This window comes from Saccopteryx bilineata, chromosome 7 (genome assembly GCF_036850765.1).
Source record: "Saccopteryx bilineata isolate mSacBil1 chromosome 7, mSacBil1_pri_phased_curated, whole genome shotgun sequence".
NCBI lineage: Eukaryota > Metazoa > Chordata > Mammalia > Chiroptera > Emballonuridae > Saccopteryx > Saccopteryx bilineata.
Genome location: NC_089496.1, coordinates 80408863 through 80429619, shown reverse-complemented (window position 1 = coordinate 80429619; position 20757 = coordinate 80408863). Strand labels below are relative to the sequence as shown.

Sequence of the window (20757 nt, the reverse complement as noted above, 5' to 3'; positions counted from 1 at the left end):
TAATCTTGGGCCCTGGCCGTTTGGCTCAGCGTTAGAGTGTCAGCCTGGCGTGCGGGGGACCCGGGTTCGATTCCTGGCCAGGGCACATAGGAGAAGCGCCCATTTGCTTCTCCACCACCCCCCCCTCTGTCTTTCTCTTCCCCTCCCGCAGCCAAGGCTCCATTGGAGCAAAGATGGCCTGGGCGCTGGGGATGGCTCCTTGGCCTCTGCCCCAGGCACTAGAGTGGCTCTGGTCAGGGCAGAGCAATGCCCCGGAGGGGCAGAGCATTGCCCCCTGGTGGGCAGAGCTTCGCCCCTGGTGGGCGGGCCGGGTGGATCCCGGTCCGGTGCATGCGGGAGTCTGTTTGTCTCTCCCCGTTTCCAGCTTCAGAAAAATACACAAAAAACCAAAAAACAAAACAAAAAAAACTAATCTTGGATAACTCAGTTATATGGGACACCTCATTTTCCAGTGATATTTAGTGAACTATTTCTGTGTATAAGAATGAGTTATAAAAATAGTATCACTAAATACTGTATATCATATAGTTATAATAAAAATAATTTTAAAATGTTAAGGCTTTTATAGATTGTCAAAATAATTTTACATATTCACCTGAAATCCATTTGAAAGATTGTATGTAACAAAATATGCACTCTTTGAAAAAGCAAACACACATATAAGTATATCACAGCCCATCATTTAGTGACTTAATTTCAGAACTGGAGGTAGGCTTTACTAGTAAAAAGTCAAACAGCACATTGAAAACTGGTTGAGGCCATATACAGTGTTTGCATAATGCAGCACCGTACTGCTAATCCCCTCCATGGTCTTTTGGGGCAACCGGCCTGGAGATATTGTTGAGATAACTGGCTTCCATTAGCAAGCCTGTGATTGTCAGGATGATAAAGTCTTTTCTCTCACAGGTCAGCTATTTCCTTTTCTTTAGAAGAGGGCGATTCTGATGATCCATCTTTTAGCTGCAGTCTCTCATTGAGTCCCAATTCTCTTGCCTTCAGCTTTGATATGGTTCTAACTTTCCTCTTGTATCAGCTCATACTTGTCATCAACTCCTCTATTCAGAACAGCAAATATCAGGAGTTTGACCTCAGGGCAAAGTCCGGGTGGGCAGGTAAAATTTGACCACTGGACTTACTTCCTAATCTTTCATACCCAGCAATTCGTGAAGCAGTATCAAATTCAAACTAAAAAACAGAAGCATGACCCCTTATAAGTACTATGAAAAGGGCTCCTTTGCCTTTCTAAGTATACTTGAAAAGAACTGTCAGCCACCCTATTAAGAAAGAAATGGATCACAGACTAGAAAAAAGAAAGAAAAGTGTAGAAACTCAACTGAAATGTAACTAAAAGTGTTAACACCCTCTATGTTTGATGATAAACTACTTCATATAAAAGTGTTAAAATAATATGTTATGAAATGTCTTTATGAAGTCAGGAATATAACACTATTAGAACTTTAAGGCATCCTTATTTAAATAATCACTGACATCTGATACAAAAAGCTTGTATCACCTCACATGAGATTTTAGTTTTCAAGACTAATTTTATTTTTGGCCAATTCCCATACTTGGCATTTCACTACTTAATTGTTTATAAAAATTGAAAAACAAATATAGGTGAAACATAACTATCCTTATCAAGTTATTAAATCTAGATCTCTGAAATCATGAAACTCAAGTTTTGTCACAGTGGCCCAGCAGCTAAATACAAGAATCAACTGCATCTTTTTGTTTTAGAATACAAAAGAATAAGATTAGAGTATGATTACATTTTAACATCAATCATCATGGAAAATAATTTTACCCCCCTTTTAAAACTAGACAAATTAACATGTAAAAAATCAGCCTCAAAATTTTCTATTCATGAGTCACTTCCACTGCACATTAACTACCATACTTTAAAACTGTATTTCATATTAGTTATTTCTATATAATTCTTTTAACAGTTTACATGTGTCATAATAGATTTCAGAATTCTAAATGTTTCATAATAGATTTTTTTATTCACTTAAAAGTCTCTTAAAGAAATTACATTGATGAGGAAAAGTCAACCAGGACTTAATTCCTCTAAGTGCACATACTTGAAAAGTAAATTCAACCAAAAAGACTTGAGATGTTTATTAATATTTATAAGTATCCCTTAATCACAACTCCCTAGTGAGCTATATGCTCATAAAGAGGCCTTTGCTGTCAAATGATGATTGTCTTTGAAGGAAGAAAGTACCTGGGATCAGAGTTTTAATCTGCATTAAACCAACCACTTATCTGGACAAATCAAGGAACAGAATCTTTATCAAGTTTCATAATTCATGTGGTCCAACCCGTAAGATTACAAACTAGTTAAAACCATAAAAATTCACACAAAACTGAGAAAATATCACCTAATTAATGTCATATTTTCTGTGAACATATTTGTATGTAATAGGAGCTATCTTCAATTCACATACTCTTTGGATTGGAGAACATTTCATGTCCTTGTAATAGGGAAACTTACCCTAGTAAGTGGCCATAACCTAACTGGGAAACGAATATATAACCATCACTATTTCCAACTTGCAAAAGGACTCGGTTTTCTATATTAGGTCATCTTGTTCAGGGTAATAAGATTGTAACAGAGAGTAGTTCTAAAGCAGGGGTCCCCAAACTTTTTACACAGGGGGCCAGTTCACTGTCCTTCAGACCGTTGGAGGGCCAGACAATAAAAAGAAACTATGAACAAATCCCTATGCACACTGCACATATCTTAAAGTAAAAAAACAAAACGGGAACAAATACAATATTTAAAATAAAGAACAAGTAAATTTAAATCAACAAACTGACCAGTATTTCAATGGGAACTATGCTCCTCTCACTGACCACCAATGAAAGAGGTGCCCCTTCTGGAAGTGCAGCGGGGCCGGATAAATGGCCTCAGGGGGCCGCATGTGGCCCGCCGGCCGTAGTTTGGGGACCCCTATTCTAAAGGAAATGGATCTACCTTCAATAGAAAGAACATATTCTGGTAAACAGGAATGGAAATTCAGAGTCCACCTTCTTCATTTTCTGCTATCTTTCCCTAGTAAGGCTAATCATCTATAGATCTAGGTCATCCATAAGAGTTCCTTGTTTGGCATAATACGTGAGCACTGATTGCAAACAGAACTAAATATGAATATATTTTATATGTTCAGTGCTTTACAAACATAGTTGCGAGGCAGAAATGGCTTTTTCAGTTTCCTTCTAATCAGACTTACAGCTATACTATTTATTTCTACATGACCCTCCATCTTATAAATATTCCTAACCAGCTTGGAGGTTTTGCTTCTTTAAAGGATTTTAAAGCTTCATAAAGATAAAACTATGTCTTATATTACCTTGGTGTCTATCTCTACATCTCCCCTCTCCAAATAATCAGTATGTAGTCATCCATAAATACTTATTGAACATTGGTTTGGAATTAAGAGCAAAATCAGTTCTATTCTCAAACATTTCCTGAAACCACAGCTCCTTAACTTCTCAAATCGACCCTGCTTTAAACATCACCGTGGTAGAGTCTATTCATACCAGTGGTGGAGTATCATCCCCAGTCATCTCCAGTCCCCAAAGGGGATGGGGCCATAAGTAGACCAATAGCACAGTGTCTTTGTTTTAGTTCCATCTGCACTTGGTTCTTCTTGCCAAGGGCAGAAGTCACTCCTGTTGTCAATTCTAGCACTCCTGAGCCCTCTCACTTGGATCTATCTACCCCTCCTCCACACCCTGTGCCTCCCAGCTTTATTAAGCTCCTTAATCCTAGGATTAAGAAAGAAAAAGAAAAAGGAGGAGGGGGAAAGAAGAAAAAAGCAATAAGAATAAAAAAATATGGGGGAGATAGTAAGAGAATAACAAAGAAAATGACAACAGAGGTATTAAACAATAGTCAAATTAATAGAAGAGACTTAAAAATTGTATTTGTTACTACACTTTGAATGTATTAGAAAATAACTATGTACTAGAAAAGAATTATATAAATGTATAATTACCTTTTTAGTTTTATCCTTCTTTCTGGAGGCATACAGAAAATTTATAAAAATAGCATTCATTCTTTATCACTGACAAAATTTTAAGCAAGAGACTCCTATCTAGTTTGCAGTAAATTAACCTTTAAGTTAAGTTCTAACACTAATGTTCTACACCACTAATTTTCATAAAAGACCATGAAATCATTAAGAAATAACTTAAAATTCAAGTGTGATTAAATCAAACTGTAAAGTTATTATTTAGTCATGTGCTCATCAAGTAACGATTATGCTAAATATTCACCACTGAAAATGCTCCATGAAGTTGACACTGAATGAATACTGGTTCAAAAAGAAGGGCCAAATATGTAATCAAAGAAGCACTTTTCTCAAGACAGACAAACATTCCCATAGTATTTAAAAAAAGAAAAGGCAAGAGGGAGAAGGCAATAAACAACAAGTACGTTATTCTAAAGAAGCACTTTTCTCAAGACAGACAAACATTCCCATAGTATTTAAAAAAAGAAAAGGCAAGAGGGAGAAGGCAATAAACAACATGTACGTTATTCTATCTTACTTGTCTGAGGTCAATGAATGCTAGCTGCAGGGTATCCCCCTGGAATCCTGGCACAGGCTCAGAGCTGGCAAACACTATTAAAAAAAGAACAAGATTACAAAATACATAAGGGTTTAACCGTTAAATTAATTTCTACTCATTACAAATGTATTATAATATTTACACGTAACCATTTCAAATGCAGACTATTTATAACCTTCAATTTCCACTACTGAGAACATTCTCCACACCCATTACCACAAATATTTTAATAATTTTAAACTTCTAATCTGCCATTTAATCACTATAATCCTTAATTACAATAAATTTAGAATGGTTATCCTACATAAAGTTCAAGGTACTAATATACTTCAATCAAGAGAAGTTTTCTGACTCCTTTTCGCCTTAGGTGAACGATTATAGAAGCATTTTGAAACTATACCAATTCCATGGCTGTGAACATATTTCAAAATATTTGCTTTGTTACAGAATATGCTCTATAAAAAACCTTACCTCTAACTCAGAGCAATAACAGGCAGACATGTGAGAAGTCAGCTTAACATGCAGGTAACAGGGAAAATGTTCTAAATAGCAAAATGGGGAGGATATGGGAATGTTTGCTCAGATCTTTTAATAATTGTTTTCTATAAAGGAATCACAACTTTTTAAAAACTAAAAGAATTAAAAACATATTTCAAGAAAACTTTTTCAACTTGTTTTGTACTTAAAAATCTGTAATTCATAGCTTTTTTAGTTAAGTTGAAGACAAGCACAATGTTAGTAATTTTGAAGAAAAAAGACTTGGCTCATAAAAATAGATGCTATCATTTCACATTCAAGCTTCTCTGACAAGACAAAGAATGCCGCAACCACTCTCCCTCCGCATTAATATCTAGGCTTTTTCTTTCAACTTTTTTATTTTTGAGAACATTATAGATTTTCTATTTGTAAATTTATCTCAGCCAGTATTTTAGAAACTATTTAAAATTTCAGCCTATATCATTCTTGGAAAAACAAAAATAATTCTTTTTTTAGTGAATTCTGTGTGAAATATAATGTAGAATGGCTCAAAATCAACAATTAAAAATAATAAATATATGAAAGCCTAGCACACCTTAACTTAGCGGGCATTTTTAAGCCATGAAGAATTCAAAATGTTTTTGTTGCTGTTGTTTTTTTGTTTTTTAAGATTTTATTTATTGACTTTACAGAGAGAAGAGAGAGAGGGATGGAAGGTGAGAAGTATCAACTCATGGTTGCTTCATTTCAGTTGTTCATTAACTGTCGTATGTGCCCTGACCAGGTAGCCCAGGGTTTTGAACTGGTGGCCTCAGCAATTCCATGTCGATGCTCTATCCACTGTGCCACCACAGGCCGGGCTTGTTGCTATTGTTTTTAAGGTAATGATAATTTTTGCTTTAAGCATCAAAACTCTTTTTAATCTTAAGCATTTTTATGAAATTTTTTTTTTAAATTATTTTTATTTATTTATTCATTTTAGAGAAGAGAGACAGAGTGAGAGAGAGAAGGGGGTTGGAGCAGGAAGCACCAACTCCCACATGTGCCTTGGCTGGGCAAACCTAGGGTTTTGAACCTGCAACCTCAGTGTTCCAGGTCGAGGTTTGATCCACTACGCCACCACAGGTCAGGCACATTTTTATGAAATTTTATTTTTATTTTTATAGAGAAAAGAGAGAGAGAGAGAGAGAGAGAGAGAGAGAGAGAGAGAGAAAGCAGGGAGAAATGGGAAGCATCAACTCATAGCAGTTGCTTCTCATATGTGCCTTGACCAGGCAAGACCATGGTTTCGAACCAACAACCTCAGCATTCCAGGTCAACGCTTTATCCACTACACCACCACAGGTCAGGTATTTTTTGATGGAATTTTAAACTGTAACATATACTTCCTTTTTTTTGAGTATATTAAATATTATTTGAACTTAATTATCTGGATCACCATTAAAATTTTTTTCTTATATACAAATATCAAATTCTGTTTTATACCTGAAATTAATATAATGTATATCAAGTACACCTCAATTAAAAAAACAAAAAGCCTATTAAAAAAACACTTTTTATTCTATAGAATACATTTTCAGGGCTGCTATGGTATATAGAACTGTTTTCTATTACATTAAACAGCTCAGAATTCTGTGTTGTGTCTAGTTTTTACAAATTTTCTGCCTTTTCTCTTGTAGTTTTTAGAAATCCTTACTCATATTCTCTCACTCATCTCTTACTTATATGCTGTCTTTAATATTCTTGAGCTGGTAAATTAGCTAATTAATTACTTAGAATGGTGTCTAAAGTAAAAACAAATACAGACTGAGCAAGGGCCCCTCCCACAAGCAAAGTGAATGGGTTTAACACATGCCTTTGAGTATACAGTATGTACCTTCTGGGTATAAGTAACCCAGGGGTCGGAAACCTATGGCTCGTGAGCCAGACGTGGCTCTTTTGATGGCTGCATCTGGCTCACAGACAAATCTTTAATAAAAAAATAATGTTAAAAATATAAAACATTCTCATGTATTACAATCCATTCATTTTCTACTGCTCATCTTCACGGTTGCAAGTGACTGGAGCCAATGACAGCTGTCCTCAGGAAGAACACCAAATTTTTATTGGATAATGCATAACGTACACGTATGGCTCTCACGGCCAAAAGGGTTCCCGACCCCTGATAACCTTTTGAGTACTCAGAGGTACACCATGTCCCCCATACTTTGTGGTTCTCTACTAGGTTCTAAGTAGTGATACCCATTAGATCGGTGACTATACTCTCCTTTCTCAGGCCCCTATATCCAGAAAATTAAGATTTATTGAGTCAAATCTAGCCACACTTTCATTATTTAGTATAATATAGTCACATCATTGTTTTTCATACAATGAAAAGTGGCATAATTTCATACTGTGGCAACCCCCTTACCTCTACCATATTCCAGACAAATGAGTTGCCTTTCTCTAGTACCATCAGATCTCAATGAAAAAATATTAAGCAAAATTATAATGGACTATTAAAGGTAAAGGTGTTTTTCAATTTTAAAAATCCTTTCTTAGGACCATCCAGCATATTGCTGGCTTTTCTGGCCTTATTTCTAGGCTACTGTTTCCAAGTAACAGTTAACTCCGAATCCCTAGTGGTTCCCAACCAAGGCTGTAAATGTTAGCTCAGTTTCCACCATCACCACATGTGCACACACGTACACACAGAAATAAGGACTTCTTATAATGCAGAGAGACTTACTTTATATGTAAGGCATAAAAATCAGTTCCATTTTATTTGCAATTATTATCTACTTAATCTCCCCAAATTTTTCTACGCTGAAAATAACCTGTCATTTTTCTTTTCCCTCAGTTCCTGTTTAAGATACTATAGTATAAGCCCCACTGCTTGGCATTAAACCAAAGAGCTAAGTGTCACAATTATAAGTACTATAAATATATATAGCACTTGAAGTGTACAAAGCACTTTTCATATACACTTTGCTTTGATCATCACAATAACTTATTTAGTGAACAGGGCATAAACTCTTGCAGCTAGAAGAGCCATCAACTTTGAAATACCTCTTACCAGTCCCTTGAAGGCTCAATTTAAAAGTTACCCAGTCCTTCATTTTATAAGGTAGAAAAATAAAAGTGAGATGACTTGCCCAGAGTCAAGTAGCTAGTTCTGACCTCTGGCCGACCCAGAATCCAGCATTCAGCCTCTCACCTTTAACCCATCTCTCACAAGAGCCTAACCAACATGGGAGTGAAACTCACTAGTTTACAGCTCTCAGGGCTTTTTCTTACATTTTTTCTTAGAAATAGGAGGCAATTAAGAAGTATGATAATCAACTGGCACAAAAGACATTTGTAATTACACTATTCAATTTATCGATGGCTTCATATTTTTTCTTTTCCAATGCAGAAAATCAATTCTGTTCTTTCTATCTTCAAAAATACCTTGAGTCTAAATCTGACTCAAACTATCTCCATTTCTTGCTTAGATTACTAAAACACATTCTATCTTATCTCCCTGTTTCTGTGTGCCACCTCTCCACACACCTTCCCCAGTGTGCCTCCTGTAAGATGTACATGTGATTTGTGCCACTTTTAAAGATTAGCATTTTCAATGGTTCTCCATCATGTTCACAACAAAGCGAGACAACCGAGATCCTTTATAACCGGGCCTTTGCCTACCCCCCAGCCTCATCTTGTACCACTACCCTAGGGGCACCTTAAACTCCCTGCCAAACTGCAGCATTTCCTTACATATGCCACATTAACTTCTGCCTGGAGCATCCTGTGCTGCTTCTTTTCCACTAAAGAAGTTATCCTTCCATTCAACCATCACATTCCATGGGAGACTTCCGTTATCCTGCAGGCTGGGTAGGTCCCTCCACTGGCTCCCATTGAAACTTACTATACACTGCCTAACTACACTACCATTTTGCTACCTTTCAATTGTTTATCTATCTGGGTCTTAGTATTAGAACACCAGCTCACCCAGAGTAGGGAATATACTTCCATTTTAAGACCCCTATCAACTAGCACAATGCCTAACAGTAATGTGCAGTCAGTCAGTCCGAGTTTCTTAAGTGAATAAAGAAGAACTGAGTAAACAAATTCTAAAGGAATACCATCCAGTCTTAGAAATCAATACATATATCTGGCTTATTGATTAGATCTAGAATGACACTGTCCAAGAGACTTTCTGTAAGAATGGTTCTCTGTGCTAAACTGAATTTTTAGCTTTATTTAATTAATTTAAATTTAATAGCCACATAAGGCTATTTGACAGTGTAAATCTATAACATTCTGTGCATATGTAGTATATATTTATTTCAAAATTATTGATGGTGGGTAAGAATACTCCCAATGTTTTCTTTGAAGAAAACTAAATTAGTTCTTCCACTAAACAAGACGCTTGTGAAAAAGTAGAGATAACATGTTTTACCTTTACACCTACCCATACCCAGTGTACAGAAAACATTCAATAAATGTGTTGAGCAAATAAATAATAATACAAATGATTCATTTCTGCTAATATTGTCTAATGGGCCCAATAACAGTGGAGGTTGATTTCAACATTCAAAGTTTTTCAAAAATTGAAGACCATATAGTTTCCAGACTTTTAAAAAAATTTTTGGGTTTTTTTGTTTGTTTTTTAAAAAGGCTCATCTAAATCTTTGTTATTTTTTCTCTTAATGCCTCCAATGTGACAATTTCCTTTTTAAAAAGAAATTAACTTCATAATATATTCATTTCCTCTTATTTTCTGATAGATATAGAACTTAATAAATGATTCCAAGTTTAAAAATACTCTAAAGGAAAAATAATACTCTAAAAGAAAAACTAATGAGGGAGGTATCTAATCTTACTGGGAAGATCTTTTGTAACAACAGAGTAAAACTTTGCTATATCAGCCTAACTGGAAAGAAGACAAGTCTGAATTAATTTAGATGAAAATGAAAACAAAAAAATAATTTCTATATACAATTTGTGATTGTAATGATCAAAAAATGTCTTCCGAACTGGCAATCTGAAATTTAAGAGAATAAAGAATATCTGTAGGCAAAAACATGAGTTATTTGTATATGTAACAATTTTTTTCCCTGTAAAGTAGGAAAGTGGGCCCGTTCTGCCCTCAGGAGCTACATACAGATGTACAAGGTTTGAAAGAAGGGGGCAGCCCTGGCCAGTTGGCTCAGCGGTAGAGCGTCGGCCTGGCGTGCAGGAGTCCCGGGTTCGATTCCTGGCCAGGGCACACAGGAGAAGTGCCCATCTGCTTCTCCACCCCTCCCCCTCTCCTTCCTCTCTGTCTCTCTCTTCCCCTCCCGCAGCTGAGGCTCCACTGGAGCAAAGATGGCCCCGGCGCTAGGGATGGCTCTGTGGCCTCTGCCTCAGGCGCTAGAATGGTTCTGGATACAACAGAGCGACGCCCCAGAGGGGCAGAACATCGCCCCCTGGTGGGCATGCCGGGTGGATCCCGGTCGGGCACATGCGGGAGTCTGTCCGACTGCCTCCCTGTTTCCAGCTTCGGAAAAATGAAAAAAAAGAAAAGAAAGAAGGGGGCAGAGATTGCTAAGAAGTCAGACTGTGTAAGTTTTATCCTGGCATGAAAATATAAAACTTTCCCTGGAGTTAAATGCAGAGGGAATAAGTCCTGAACAATTTTTATCTTAGGCAGACAGTTATTTTTGCTGTAAGGTAAAAAAATGTGTGTTATGTGGAAAACATCTACATAGGGTGAGAAGAATTGTCAGGAGGTGGGAGAAGGGGATGAGTGTCTATGGAGTCAAAAAAAATATTGACATAGATTAAAAGGGAGGGTGAGGAAGCTAGGCTAAAGTCTCAAGACTGCTTATGGATGACAAGGCAGGAGCGTTTAAAATGGAATAATTTTATAACTAAATAAATGACTGAATATAAGTGCCAAATAGTCTCTATACATACAGATTTCCAATCATTTCTTTCTTGCTAGATCTGAAGACTTAAAGAAACTAGTTAGAACTCAAATTTTGGCTAGGCAAAGAAAATATCCTATGTTTACCAGTGTGTCATTAGAACAGATGACTAAGAGCACCATCTAGTGGTTTTTCTGGTGGTGAAGAAGGTATGCCTGGGAATCAAGGGTCTTAGAGTTAGAATTCCTAGCCCTTAGACCTATACAGTATTTTGTTACATGTGGTTAGTAGTAGTGGGATGCAAACCTCTCCACCAGCTGCCCTCTACATTCATCACGCTACTTTTGTATAAAGTAGTATCTAGTCCTCTCTCTTTTTTGGAGATAAACATAGGCAATCTGATATCTTAAATGCCATTACAACCAGAGATAAATTCAGATAGCCAAAAAGGATACTAAAAGGACATTTTAAAATATTCTTATATCATCCACATGATTCTTTCCAAACCCCTTTATTTTGGGGCATGGCTCTTTCTCATGGGTAGGAATAGAGGCCCTGAGGTCACTGTCACACACATAAAAATCTATAAACAGGTTTAAGTCTTTATCCAAAATGAATAAAGACCAAGGCCTTCACACCTAGAGATTCCTCAGTAATTCCCATTTAAAACAGGTGCCTGCACTCTCCAATCTGGAGCTTTTCTAATGCCTGTAAATCAAGATGTTAAACTCTCAGGAGCTGATTTACCTTATTTAGATATTTTTGTAGAATGCATGAAAAAGTACATTCTAGAACTATTCTGAGTACTTCAAATCTGTCTGATCCCTGATGCTTTGCAAATATTATGTATGCAGTTAGTGATGTGAAGAATTTCTGGGATATCTTTATAGTCACTTAAGAGGACATTTTTATCTTTTCCTCTAAAAAGTTGCATTTTTAAGAATGGTATCTATATATATTATGGCCCAAAACATAACAGGTGTTTAATAAATATAAAACAAAATACATACACAGATTTAGAACATCATCTTCACACCTTTTGCAAATGTTCCTCTACCTAGAAAGTGATTTCTCTTAAACCTATGCGAAATCTGTAATAGGATCAAAGGTTCAATGAAAGTTTTGGAGGGGAATATACTCGCAATTCCAAAGTATGTGATTCTTGATGACTCCTTGACTTCTCCAAACACATAGTTGTAGTGGTATTATGGTTATAGTCAAGTTAACCCAAAGTAGCCACTTCATTCATGTATAGATTCTACTTAATATTTTCTCTTTTTTAAATGTCTGTTTTATTGATTTCTTCACTGAGAGAGAGAGAAAAAGACAGGGACATCTGTTCCTGTATTTGCCCTGACTGGGGATTGAACCAGCAATCTCTGCACTTCAGGACAACACTCTAACCAATCAAGTTATCCAGCCAGGACAATATTTTCAACCTATACAACTTTTTATCTAAATTAGGTCTGCTACTTATATACTTCTCACAAAAATTAGGGGATATTTAAAAATAAATATGAAGCGATAAAATATCCCCTAATTTTTGTGAGCAATGTACTTTCTCACAGTGCCATATATTTTTCTTTTATAGAATTTAACAATTTACCATTATATTTATTACTGAAATTACTTAATGACGGCCTCCCCACTGGGCTTATGAACCCCAAGACGGTTAGGACCTTAAACAGAAAAGGTCCTAACCACCAAGCACAGAGTATCTAATAAGGAATTAGCTAATGTATGACTCCAAAGACCCACACTCTTCTTTGCCTTGAATTTTGCTGTGTCTGAATCTTAGAACAGGGATGTATTTTGGAAATTAGCAATTCCAAATACCATATTTCAAAGAAAAACTGAGACCTCTAGATTGTTGAATGGGTTATCCGAAGCCACTTACCCAAAATACAGGCAGAACCAGGACTAAAACCGTGGTCTCAAGTTCCTGACATGTGCTCAGACTATCTTAAGAGTGATTTAAAAGCACCTTTAAAAATAAGTTCTGACCCTGGCCAGTTGGCTCAGTGGTAAAGTGTCGGCCTGGTGTGTGGATGTCCCAGGTTCGATTTCCAGCCAGGGCACACAAAAGAAGCACCCATCTGCTTCTCCACCCCTCCCCTTCTTACTTCTCTCTCTCTCTCTCTTCTCCTCCCCTTCTGTAGCCATGGCTCAACTGGAGCGAGTTGGCCCCAGGTGCTGAGGATGGCTCCATAGCCTCCAGCTCAGGCACTAAAAAATAGCTCTAGTCGCAATAGAGCAAGGGCCTCAAATGGGCAGAGCATCACCCCCTAGGGGGCTTGCCAGGTGAATCCCGGTTGGAGCGCATGTGGGAGTCTGTCTCTGCTCCCCTCCTCTCACTAAAAAATAAAAAAATAAATTAAAAAAAAGGTTCTATATAATTTCATATGATTCTACATTCCTGAATTCCAAAATTTGACCTAGTATGGGTTAAAAAAGAACAATAAAAGTATATCCAGCCTGACCAGGCAATGGCTCAGTGTTGACCTGAGATGCTTAGGACCCAGGTTTGAAACTCAGAGGTCACTGGCTTGAGCGTGGGCTCATCTGGCTTGAACAAGGGGTAACCAGCTTGAGCGTGGGATCATAGACATGACTCCATGGTCGCTGGCTTGAAGCCAAAGGTTGCTGGCTTGAGCCCAAGGTTGCTGGCTCGAGCAAGGGGTCACTGGCTCAGCTGGAGCCCCGCCAACACTGCTCTTGTCAAGGCACATATGAGAAGGCAATTGGTGAACAACTAAGGTGCCATACGTGAGTTGATGCTTCTCATCTCTCTCCTTTCCTATCTGTCACTGTCCCTCTCTCTTGCCATTATGTCTCTCTCTCTCTCTCTCTCTCCAAATAAAAATGGCAAAAAGGGAAGTAAAACTATTCCCATAAGAAAATATTAGCCTGACCAGGCGGTGGCGCAGTGGATAGAGCGTCGGACTGAGATGCAGAAGACCAAGGTTCGAGACCCCGAGGTCGTCAGCTTGAGCGCAGGCTGATCTGGTTTGAGCAAAAGCTCACCAGCTTGAGCCCAACATCACTGGCTCAAGCAAGGGGTCACTCAGTCTGCTGAAGGCCCGCGGTCAAGGCACATATGAGAAAGCAATCAATGAACAACTAAGGTGTTGCAACGCGCAACGAAAAACTAATGATTGATGCTTCTCATCTCTCTGTTCCTGTCTGTCCCTGTCTATCCCTCTCTGACTCTCTTTCTCTCTCTGTCTCTGTAAAAGAAAAAAAAGAAAAGAAAAGAAAACATTAAAGAAACTATGACTGTTTAGCTTGTAAAAGTTTGGGGCGTCATTTAAACATAGTAAAGCAATGTGAAGGAAGTTTATAAAATATCAGTTATGTCTATATCAAGAAGTTAAATGGTCTCAAATTAAAGTACAACAGTATCACCTGCCCTTAACTTTTTGACAACAAAGGTAGAACTGTAGAAGAGACGAATGTAGATTATACAGACTTACTGATTTGTTATAATTTGTTCATTTATTTAACAAATATGCTATGAGCGGAGAATTCTTCAGGGTCCCTACAATTATAAATTCTACATTGAACTGAATGAACTATCTTGCCCTGTGGTTAAATCTCTTTTATCCCTTTCTCTCTTTCTCTTCACACCCCACTCCCTAGGGCTCTTCCACTGTGGTTCTCTAATTCAAACCATCTTAATAACATCAAATTTTACCCTTCTTCATTCACTAATTTTATGTATTCTCTCCTCCAAAATGTCTGGAATCCATCCTTTTCTCTTCATTCCCACTGCCCAAAGTCAAGATCTTTTCATCCTTCACATGAAAAAGTTCAACAGTCATTTAACAGGTTTTGCTACATCCTGTATCTTTCTCCTTTTAGTTCAATTTCCACACAACACAGAGTTAACCTTCTATGACAAAGATTTCATCATGCCATATTCTCAATTTAAAAGCTTCAGTGGATCTCTATTGCTTATTAAATAAAGTCCAAGCATTCAGGAGTCTAACTTTTTTCAGCCATACCCTTCAATGCTTTTTTTTTTTTTTATTTATTCATTTTTAGAGAGGGGAGAGAGACAGAGAGAGAGAAGGGGGGAGGAGCTGGAAGCATCAACTCCCATATGTGCCTTGACCAGGCAAGCCCAGGGCTTTGAACCGGCAACCTCAGCGTTTCCAGGTTGACGCTTTACCCGCTGTGCCACCACAGGTCAGGCCCCCTTCAATGCTTTTATAATGCATCTTATAACCTAGCCACACAAGCCTGCTTGAGGATTCCATAAGCATTCTACCATCACAGTGCTTTTGCCTTTGCCATTCCCTCTGCTCAGAATGCCCTTCCCCGTATTAGATGCAATCTTACTCTTCCTTTAAGACCCAGCTCAAATCTCACTTTTATTATAGTCAATCTTCTCAACTCCATAGCATGGTTTATCAAGTGAAATGTGAGCTAAATCTCATTCTTCCCTCTCCCTCCTTCTCTCCTTAGCTAGGCAACGATGTGTAGTACGCAGTCTGACAACTATATGTGGCAGTTCTGCTTAGAATCATACATAAAAAATAAAATCCTCATCCACAAGCCCATTATATGAAAACTGCCTTACAGCCTTCTGAACCCTCTGAAGGCCAGAAATCAACAATTCCTCTTACTGTTCTCATATGCTATTTTAGATCCTTTTCTATAAGTAAAATATATATACTTCCATAAAGAATCTGTTATGTTCTATTATGGTTATTTACATGTCTGTCTCCTCCCCCTCATACCAAATAGACTATGAGCTCTTTGAAGCCTGATTCATCTTTGATTTCCCAGTCTAACAGGTAATAAGTTCTCATTAAACATTGAATCTTCCTATAAATCAGGTGACTTTACATGGAAAATAACTGAGTTACAGACTGAAATTTAACTCAAGCTAATTTAACTCACAAGTATGTGTGTCACAAGGAATACCAGGGAAAAGGGGACCAACACATTGTCTGAAAAAACAAGTGGGTACATAGACAAAACAGGGCTAATTCTTTCATCCTCTGAAAAATAAAACAAAAACTAAAAGCACATGGCTGAATGGTGTGAGGAACTGAATATTTTCCAACTTTCCACCTCCCCACTTCAGCTAGCTGTGCTATCTGTTTCTACCTGTGGACTGACATTTTGTGGCCTAAAAAATATATGTATGTTTTTACAAAATAAGATGGAAAAAAATAAACATTCTGCTTTCTGATCAAACCAAATAAAAGGACACATAACTCAGAATAAAGGCCATTCTTGATACTTATAGTTCACGCTCACTTCCTATTGCTTCATTTTTTTACTGAAGCCTTCCTTGAGCGCCCAGGATCTCTGGGGGCTCCTCTTCTCCCGCTCCTGGTACTTGCGACCTGACCGCCTTGGAGCTTGTGCTAGCACGAAACGGACTAGTCGGGTTTTATATTAACCCTAAAAACCAGTCATAGACTTTTTTTTTTTAATCTTTTTTTTTCTTTATTCATTTTTAGAGAGCAGAGAGAGAGGGAGAGAGGGAGAGACAGAGAGAGAGAAGGGGGGAGGAGCTAGAAGCATCAACTCCCATATGTGCCTTGACCAGGTAAGCCCAGGGTTTCGAACTGGCGACCTCAGCATTTCCAGGTCGATGCATTATCCACTGCGTCACCACAGGTCAGGAAGTCATAGACTTTTAAGTAATGGTTTCTACGCCTCTTAAAGAGAAAGTTATTATGAGTAAATATGGGTTTATAAAATAGACTAGTATAATTTTCTTCTTTGAAAGACAAACTGGTAGATGAGGAAAATTCACTGGTCATTATTATCCCTTTCTGCTAGTAAGGTATCTAACAAAGTTGGTCATAACAGAACAAAAACAATTAGTTATTCAGTAAGGGAATTGGTAACTGGCTGGAAAAAATCTTAAAATAACCATAAAATTCTAAAGAATGGATCTAAGTCAGTATGAAGGCAAGGTCCATGTAATGTGTGGTTCTCAAATGTTACTTGCATCAGAATCACCTGGAGGGACAATTCAAAGAGAAGTTGCTGGGTCCTTTGTCCAGAGTTCCAGATTTAGCAGGTGGGGCCTAAGAATTTGCATTTCTAACAAGTTTGCAGATGATACTGCTGCTGCTCATCTGGGGGCCATGTTTTGAAGACCAGTGATGTACTGTATCTCAGGTTATAGACACCAAGTTTTGTTCAACATTTTGCTAATGGCTTTAAATACGTAAAAGCATAATTATAAATATGCAGATATTAAATTGTGATATGAAAGGATCTCAATTGGCAAGTTATGAAACAAATCTTTTTTTCATTTTTTAGCGAGAGGAGGGAAGATAGTGCGACAGACTCCCGCATGTACCCCTGACCGGGATCCATCTGGCAATCCTATCTGGGGCTGATGCTCAATTCAGACAAGCCATCCTTACAGCCTGGAGCCAACACTCAACCAATCTAGCCACTAGCTATGAGAGGAGAAAAAAGAGAGAAGGGAAGGGGTGGGGGAGAAGTAGATGGTTGCTTCTTCTGTGTGCTCTGAGAATCAAACCCAGGACATCCATAGGCCGGCTGACGCCTCTATTCACTGAGCCACTGGCCAGAGCCATGGAACAAATCTTAAAATAAAATTTAATAAGGATAATCTTAAGATCCTAAAATAAAAAGCAATATACAAATATGGGATAAGCAAAACAGAGCTTACAATAACAAAAAGAGAAAAAAATACTGAGCTTGGAAAATGTTTTTGTAAATAGAAAATTATCACTTTGTAAACAATAGTTTTATTTTGAAAAATATATAATAATGGTTTCTAACTACAGAAAATTAGAAATGCTTTCTAGAAAAGAAAATGAATCCTTTGCTTCCCTAGGGAAAAACTATCTTTCCTCTGCTTTGTAGATAAGAATTTCTCTCTCTCTCCCTTTTTATTTTTAAGTAAGTAGATTTTTTAAAACTTTGAATTTATTTTTTGTGTGTAATAAATAATTGATCTTGATTGAAGATCCTACATTATTATTTTTAATATTAATTATAGTTTTCCTAGAAAACTTATACGCAGTGGGAAGGCAAATACATTTGCTTGAAAAAAATCTGTCACTCCTGCTTCAGTGGTAATCTGTTGACATTTAATTTTTTAATGTCTTTCACACAGGATATATTACTGCAATATCTACCTCAGACAAATATTTTATAATCCTTCTTGTGCCCCACTGATTTTCAATTTATTAACAATGGTGCCTGACTGAATTGTCAGCCGGGAATTTTCATCATTTAATCAGTGTACCATTCATTTGAAAGTGCTGCTTAAAAATTGCTCCATATGCTCACGCCCTACATTTAAAGAGTTATAATTTAAGGGTCATAAAACCCACATCCAGATGCACATATGACAAGGCTATACCAAATATTATATCCAGTTTTAAAGCTGATTGGTTAATGTCACCATTAGATCTTAGAATCTGTTAACCTCATACCTAAAGAAAATAAAGTGATAAACAATGGCAAAGGTAAGTAAGGGCTTAGAAATTCTTTGGGGAAGAGAACAAAATATTTGGAATATAAAAGATGTTTCATTTGGAAGATCATCATTCTAGCAAATATCTAAAGAGTTACTCACAGGGAAAGTAAGAATGATAAACTTACAATAATTTCATTCATTTATGACAAACATTTGGAAAGTCCTGGCAAGACCAACCAGAAGAAGAAATAAATGGAAAAATGAATCACCTTTTCAATGAGCCCTGTCTGGACTGCCCCTTCAGCACCTCTCTCTAGAGGCCCTAAATGTGATGCTGAGATGGTTTTTTCTTCCTGGAAGGAAGTGCTTCTAAGGTTGCTGACAGTTTAGCTCAGTCAGGCCTCTTTCCTCCTTTCTAAACTATCTTACTACACATCTTTTTTTTTCCATGTAATTTAAATATAGATTCCTAGAAACGCATGAGATTTAACTAATAAGGTACTTACATTCACACTGTATGACATCTAAGTTAAACTGCTGAATGGCTCCCATGCTTATCTGTTTTAACTCACTGTCCAGTAGCATCTGCATTAAGGATGTTGACAGATGCTGGCAGGCTGACATGCAAGCAGTCTGGGCAACTTTCCCCTGTTTAAAACAAATATCCAAACCAAAAAATAAACAAACAAAAGAACAAGCATAGAAATACCTCATAAAGCATCAGAAAAATTGTATACTTGGCATTCTTTCGCTGCCTTTTTCTCAGGTACAATAGATTATTGGGATTTCTGTTTCTGTACTCAGCGTGGTTATGCCTTTTAGCAGAGGAATTAAAATTAATACTATTGCTCAGTTGTCCCTTTCAGGACATTAAATATCATTAAAACTAACTGCACACAGGAAAATTAAAATACTAGTAGAAAACAATTATTTCAGGTATCTTGAAATGCCTCAAGTGCTTTAAAATACACATTAAAATATGACATTTAAGACATAAAATAACTCATATTGACATTTTGTTTATATAATGCTCTTTAAGCTCTGTTTTATATTAGCCAAACCAGAATAAAAAAAAGTTAATGAACAGTATAATTTATTATCATTTAAACTGTACACAAAATTCAAAATATACTTTCTTAAATTCTTTCTTCTAATTAGGACATTATTTTGTAGCATAGCTTCAATCAGCAAGAATAAAAAAGGTTTGCCTACCAATATGACTTCAAAATCATCTGCAGATCTACATGTAGTTTTAAAAAGATCTAATAATTTAGAAATATGTAGTTAAGTAAACTATAAGTACTGTGGTTTTCTTTCATTAAATATATATCATTAGAAAACAGTTTCTACTCAAATAAGTTCATAAGACACTATATGTACTTTCACTGATTGCCTTAATTAAGGCTATAGTTTCTCAAAAATGATTTTAAAAAAGGTAACTTTAAATGTTTAGCCTTTAGCCTGACCTATGGTGGCCCAGTGGATAAAGCGGCGACCTGGGAATGCTGAGGTCGCTGGTTAGAAACCCAGGGCTTGCCCTGTCAAGGCACATGCGAGAAGCAACGACTATGAAATTGATGCTTCCTGCTTACCCCCCACTCCCACTTATCTCTCTCCTCTCTCTAAAACCAATCAATAAAATATTTAAAAACAAAAAAGTTTAAAGAAGTTTTTTAAATGGTCAGCCGATTACATACAATTTTCACTTCTAGTATAAACTGTTTTTTTAAACAGGTCTTTGTATTTCAACTAGAAGTTTAATATAAAATAATAAAAGGACTCTTTTAAAAGTTTTCCAGTGTAATACTGCTCCTGCAATGGCTATCTCCAACTTTCATTACGTAATTTCGTGGACTGACTCCTAAGATAGAACTCAAAGACTATATATGGTTAGTGATGATGACTTTTGGAAGGTGTGCCATGTTTTGCTTCATTTGCATTGACAAATATTTGCCCAGTGATATTTGATCATTATTTTTCCCTACTTATCACAAAAGTCAAGAAAGCTACAAAATCATAAAAAATATCTTCCAAACATAAATGCTACAATATAGAGGTACAAAAAATTTACATAGAGTTGGTGTGTTAGAAAAAAAAGAACATAAATATATTTGCACAATATTTACTAGAACTACATTTGCTCATTAAATTACACATAAAGTCAGATGAGAAATAAGCCACTTTCATAAATGAGTCTTGAGTGTTGAGACACTATGCACAATGAAAAACTACATATCTGAAATGGAATGTCAATTTCTCAATCAAAAACTTTAGATAAAAGCCGATGCAAACAATATATTTGACAGATACTGATGAACTGCCAAAAAGGAATGTAAAAAACAATGCAAAACCCAGCATGCTTCAATATCCCCCAAACCCAAGAGGAATTAGTCTGGGAGACATGCAGCC

At 36.8% G+C, this 20757-nt stretch overlaps 1 protein-coding gene across 2 annotated transcripts in view; it reads right to left on the bottom strand.

Annotated features, from left to right (window-relative positions):
* The window catches only part of EXOC6 (exocyst complex component 6), a 203954-nt gene that overhangs the window by 34908 nt on the left and 148289 nt on the right, over positions 1-20757 (bottom strand). For both annotated transcript variants that reach the window (XM_066240066.1, XM_066240065.1), the window contains exons 19-20: positions 18855-18996; positions 4555-4628 (exon numbers count right to left, since the gene is read on the bottom strand). In XM_066240066.1, coding sequence (XP_066096163.1) covers positions 4555-4628; positions 18855-18996 — 216 coding nt within the window. The remainder of the gene's footprint in view (positions 1-4554; positions 4629-18854; positions 18997-20757) is intronic.